At 44.8% G+C, this 6000-nt stretch overlaps 1 protein-coding gene across 3 annotated transcripts; it reads left to right on the top strand.

The window, feature by feature from the left end:
* Window positions 1-352: 352 nt before the first annotated feature.
* On the top strand, window positions 353-3915 carry LOC144698120 (uncharacterized). 3 transcript variants are annotated; one of them, XM_078570055.1, is made up of 2 exons: window positions 353-596; window positions 2613-3915. In XM_078570055.1, the coding sequence occupies exon 2, from the start codon at window positions 2722-2724 to the stop codon at window positions 3427-3429; it is 708 nt and encodes a 235-aa protein (XP_078426181.1). In that variant the 5' UTR covers window positions 353-596; window positions 2613-2721; the 3' UTR covers window positions 3430-3915. The 3 variants fall into 3 exon arrangements, with proteins under 3 accessions (XP_078426181.1, XP_078426183.1, XP_078426182.1); XM_078570057.1 differs by having other exon boundaries at window positions 396-591; XM_078570056.1 differs by lacking the exon at window positions 353-596 and adding an exon at window positions 1422-1536.
* The last annotated feature ends 2085 nt before the right edge of the window (window positions 3916-6000 follow it).

Genomic DNA, 6000 nt, shown 5'->3' with positions numbered 1-6000 from the left:
CGGTCCAAGGATGGCCGCGCCTGCGCTCTGCCCCCTATAGAGATAGCGGCTGCGCATGCGCCAGGCTGCACATTATCCCTATAAAGATGGCGGCTGCTAACCCGGACCTGTCACTGGCAGAAACATCAACAGTGTCGGCCCTCTCGGTGTAAAGAACGGATTGTATCAAAATTACTGGAACAGACTTCTCACCCTCCGGACGCTTTTTGAATGATGGCGGATAAGGAGACCCAGAATGCTCCGCGGGAGTGAATACGCCCTATCTCCATCAGAAGGGCCGTAACGCGCAGGCGCAGGAAGGCTCCGCCCCCGGAAGCCGCCTGTCTGCGCGGAGCATGCGCAGCCTCAGTGAGAGTGAGCGCGGCTCCTGGAGTATGAATGGGAGCGGCCGGGAGCGGGAGGAACAAGGATTCCTGTCGGAGCTGTTAATCCATTTCACACAGGCAGATACTTTTAATTTATGATGGGCTTATAGGAGTCAGTAGCAAGGCAGCTCATATTGCCAATCCCCAGTTACCTGTTGAGAAATTGATGGTGGGTTTTGTTCTTGAACCGCTGCAGCCCGTGTGGTGAAGGGGCTTCCACAAAACTGTTAGGTAAAGACTGAGAGGATCTTCATCCAGTGATGAAGCAACAGTGATGTGTGTCCCAGTCTGTAACACTGACTTACATTTATAACGGTGATGTGTGTCCCAGTCTGTAACATTGACTTACATTTATAACGGTGATGTGTGTCCCAGTCTGTAACATTGACTTACATTTATAACGGTGATGTGTGTCCCAGTCTGTAACACTGACTTACATTTATAACGGTGATGTGTGTCCCAGTCTGTAACACTGACTTACATTTATAACGGTGTGTGTGTCCCAGTCTGTAACACTGACTTACATTTAAACGGTGATGTATGTCCCAGTCTGTAACACTGACTTACATTTATAACGGTGATGTGTGTCCCAGTCTGTAATTGACTGACATTTATAACGGTGATGTGTGTCCCAGTCTGTAACACTGACTTACATTTATAACGGTGATGTGTGTCCCAGTCTGTAATTGACTTACATTTATAACGGTGATGTGTGTCCCAGTCTGTAACACTGACTTACATTTATAATGGTGAGTGTGTCTAAGTCTGTAACATTGATTTACATTTATAACGGTGATGTGTGTCCAAGTCTGTAACGCTGCCTTACATTTATAACGGTGATGTGTGTCCCAGTCTGTAACACTGACTTACATTTATAATGGTGATGTGTGTCCCAGTCTGTAACATTGACTTACATTTATAACGGTGATATGTGTCCTAGTCTGTAACATTGACTTACATTTATAACGGTGATATGTGTCCTAGTCTGTAACATTGACTTACATTTATAATGGTGATATGTGTCCAAGTCTGTAACATTGACTTTCATTTATATAGTGCCTTTGATGTAACCAAACATTCCAGGGTGTTTTATGGGAGTTTTACAAAGCAACATCTGACACCGAGACACACGGAGATATCAGGGAAGAAAGTCAAAAGTTTGGTCAAAGAGGTAGGTTTGAAGGAGTGTCTTAATGAGGAAAGTAAGTTACAGAGGTGGAGAGATTTCATGAGGGATATTGTGAGTTTTTGCCTTTGGCCCAGCCACAAACACTGAAGGAACTGAAAATGGGGATGCTGAAGAGATTGGAATTAGATGAGCACAGAGATCTCAGAGGACTGTGGGGCTGGAGGAGATGACAGAAATAGGGGTGGGCAAAGCTTTGGAGAGATTTGGAAACAGATGAAAGTTTTAAGATTTGAAGCACTGCTCAACCTGAAGCCTAAGTAGCTCAGTGAGCAGAGCAGTGAAGGGTAGCAGAGTTTTGGATGATCTCAGCTTTACAGAGAGGTTGAATGTGGGATGAATTAGAATAGTCAAATTTAGGGAGTGGAGTGGATGATAGTTTCAGAAGCAGATTAGCTGACTCGGGAAAAGCAGGTGAGGTTACTGAGGTGGAAATAGGCGGTGTTCTGTGGTCAGGAGATCAGCTGGGGGGAAACATGACACTGAGATTGTGCCCAGTCTAGTCCAGCCTGGGACAGTTGCCAGGGAGAGGAATGAAGTCAGTGGCTATGGAATAGTTTAGAACGGGGACTGAAGACAATGTCTTTGGTCTTCACGATATTTAACTGGAGGAAATTTCTGTTCATCCAGTACTAGGAGTCAGACAAGTCAAGACGGTTTCAACTTGGAGGGGAACTTGGAAGTGATGGTTTTCATATACACCTGCTTCTCTGGTCCTTACAGATAGTAGAAGTTGAGGGTTTGGAAGTTTCTGTCAAAGTTTAGGTTGAGTTGTGGATATACAAAATCCCTCTCCTTTGCCCCCTAATGCTCCCACATCTCAATGTCTGCCTGTTCTCTCTTAGAAGCCCGAGTCCAGATCCAGATGAGATGGTGGATCCCTTTCCCTGAAGGACATTAGTGAACCAGTTGGGCTTTTATGACAATCCAGCAGTTTTCATGGTCACTTTTCCCTAGTGCCGGCCCCACAAATTACCAGATTCATTCAGCTCAATTTCACAATCTGCCTTTGTGGGTTCTCTCACTCACTCCCTTTTCTCTGTTTTAAATCAATTTCACAGGATATTAGAGGGGAAGAATTTACAGTCAGGAAATTCAAACCCAACATCACATCAGGATCTAACAGAGTTGCACAATTTATCGTAACCTGAATATTGTCGGATTTTGAACATGGAAGGAAACAACACCGTTCACAGTTGGGAGAAACCGTACACATGTTCTGTGTGTGGACGAGGCTTCAACCGATCATCTGACCTGTCGAGACACAAGCGCAGTCACACTGAGGAGAAACCCTGTAAATGTGGGGATTGTGGGAAAGGATTCAATTTTCCAGTTCAGCTGGAATCTCATCGGCGCAGTCACACCGGGGAGAAGCCGTTCACCTGTTCCGAGTGTGGGAAGGGATTCACTCTGTCATGTAACCTGTTGGCTCACCAGCGAGTTCACTCTGACGAGAAACCTTTTAAATGCCCAGACTGTGGGAAGTGCTATAAAAGTTCTGGTGAACTGATGCGCCATCAACGTATTCACACTGATGAGAGGCCATTCAGGTGCTCTCGGTGCCATACTGGGTTCAGGCAATTATCTGACCTCACTGTACACCAGCGAGTTCACACTGGAGAGAGGCCATTCACCTGCTCCGAGTGTGGGAAGGGATTCACTCAGTTAGCCAACCTGCTGACACACGAGCGCATTCACACTGGTGAGAGGCCGTTCACCTGCTCCTTGTGTGGAAAGGGATTCACTACATTATCCAACCAGCTGGAGCACCAGCGAGTTCACACTGGGGAGAGGCCATTCACCTGCACCGTATGTCAGAAGGGGTTTGCTCACTCATCCACCCTGCTGAGACACCAGCGAGTTCACAAAGATGCATGAGAACGCCACCATCTTCATGTTCTCCACCAAGCCCCACGCCATCCTGACTTGGAACTATTATCGCCATTCCTTCACTGTCACTGGAAGAAAATCCTGGAACCCCTTTCCTAACAGCACTGTGCGTGTACCTATTCCACATGGATTGCAGTGATTCAAGAAAGCAGCTCACCAGCACCTTCTCAAGGGCAATTAGGGATGGGCAATAAATGCTGGCCCAGCCAGTGACACCAGCGACACTCACATCCCATGAACGAATAAGTAAAAAAACTTATAGTGCTTGAATTTTGCTGTTAATCACACTTAGAACTGAACTACGTTCCTAGTTTATTTCTGCTGATGTAAATGAACTCCAGCCCAGTTATAGGGATTAATATTCTGGATAAAAGTTAAATAAATCAGCTCTGTTTTAAATTACACAATATGTTGAGTCATTTTAATATCTCTAACGTGTTAGCTCCTTTTGAATTGCTCTCCCTCTCCCCTGTCTCCTCCATCCTCACCCCCAACAAGTGCTCATGGAGGAGCAGCTCATGGTCTTCTTTGTCACTAAAATTGAGACAATCCAACCGGCTGCCTCTGTTGTTTCCCTCCCTTCCCCTAACCTACTGGGCCAAACCTCCCCTAAAGTTCCCCTTATACTGAGCTCTGAACTCACATCTTCCTCTAGTTTCTCTCCCACCTCCCCTCATGCCCTCTCAGAGCTCATCTTGTCCATGAGACACACCTCCTGCTCCATTGACACTATTCCCACTAAACTACTGACTGCACAACCTCTCCAATGGGAAGATAATGCAGTGGATTCGGAGCTCTCTTCTCCCCAGCTCTGATCTAAGAAGCTGCAGCTACACTGGAGATATTTATATTTAACTTGTTCACCATATTCGTCATCTTGCCCTGTTCAAACCATAACCACAAGGATATATGTGTATTGTTCTGAGTGTGAACACAAGGCTGTGTCACTATTACACACAGGTACCATTTCCTTGGTTCACATCTCTATACAATGACCAGCTCTTTACACATCCCCTTCCACACTCAAATCAACATCACAAATACAGATTATCTGCTCATTATCAGATTAGTTGTGGGATCTTGCTGGTTCCTCAAATCCCCTCTAAACCCCCTGCCCTTTATTTTCAATCTATGCCCCCTGGTTATTGACACCACCGCTAAGGGGAAATGTTTCTTCCTATCTACCCGATCTATGCCCCTCATAATTTTGTACACCTCTATCAGGTCCCCCATCAGCCTTCTCTGCTCGAAGGAAAACAACCCTTGCCTATCCAGTCTCTCTTCATAGCTGAAACGCTCCAGCCCAGGCAACATCCTGGTGAATCCCCTCTGCACCCTCTCCAGTGCAATCACATCCTTCCTCTAGTTTGGTGACTAGAATTGCACACAGGACTCCAGCTGTGGCCTAACTCACATTGTATACACTCCAACATAACCTCCTCGCTCTTATATTCTGTGTCTCGGTTAATAAAGGCAAGTGTCTCATGTGAGCTGGGGTGGGGTGGAGACAGGCGACATTATGGAGATTGAATATCTGGTGTTAGTGATGGTGCGGATATGTGGTCAGAAACTTATCTTGGGGTTAAATCTGACACCAGGATTGTGAACAGTGTGGCTGAGCCTCAGACAGTTCCCAGGGAGAGGGATGCACACGGCCGTTATGGAACAGAATTTTCCAGGCTGATCAAATCCACAAGGGAGACTTGGCCAAACTATCACAATGATTTTTCTATTTGCATTTATTACAAGGAGGCTTGTGCACTGAAGTCAGAAGTAATGAGTCCACGGCCACCTTCAGAGATTTTAAAGATTAATTTAAAGTATTTATTAACAAAAGAAGAAAAAACTTAAGCACACACACACACAAAATCACGGTTACACAGTTACTTAATCTTATAGCATTTCGCAAAATTCATACTTAACCAGACTACCAACTACACACTTCCTTTAAGGCAACAGCCCAAATAGATTCCTAATTTATAAAGACATTCAGACTATTGCCACAAGCACCCACTCGACAGTGAAATTCCAACGGCTTTTAACACAACCTTGGTTACTGGAACAGCAAACTTCTGGAGGGTAGCTTGAGGCTTTTCCCCCCCCCAAGTCTGTTTCACACGTTGCACCTTTCAAGTTCTCACATGGCCATACCCCACACAACCTTCCATCCTTCTTTAAATATATTTTATACCTTTTGATTTGTAAATCCCATTGTTTCTCTTTCAAAGTTACTTTTCCCAGAATATAAAAATCTTTCACGTTGTTATTATGGTCAGCACTTCTGGGAAAAACGAATGCAATCACTTTGCCTGACTTATCTTGTCAGTTGTAAACATTACACCATCCCTTTGAAAATCAAACAACTCCTTCTTTATCTAAACATATAAATTACCTTCACACCTTATCCACTGAGACCTCATTCCAGCTCACTCATCCCCATTTCAAATGCTTCTTTTACACCTCACTCCTTTGATAATTTAAACCTTGCAGTCTAATTGTCTTTAGTTAATTAAATTAGCCACACACACACAGAACCATAAGCTTGTTTCACAATATCCC

The sequence above is a fragment of the Cetorhinus maximus genome, chromosome 23, assembly GCF_964194155.1.
Source record: "Cetorhinus maximus chromosome 23, sCetMax3.hap1.1, whole genome shotgun sequence".
NCBI classification, from domain to species: Eukaryota; Metazoa; Chordata; class Chondrichthyes; order Lamniformes; family Cetorhinidae; genus Cetorhinus; species Cetorhinus maximus.
Note: the sequence above shows the minus strand (reverse complement) of the source record. Positions and strands in the feature narration are given on the sequence as shown.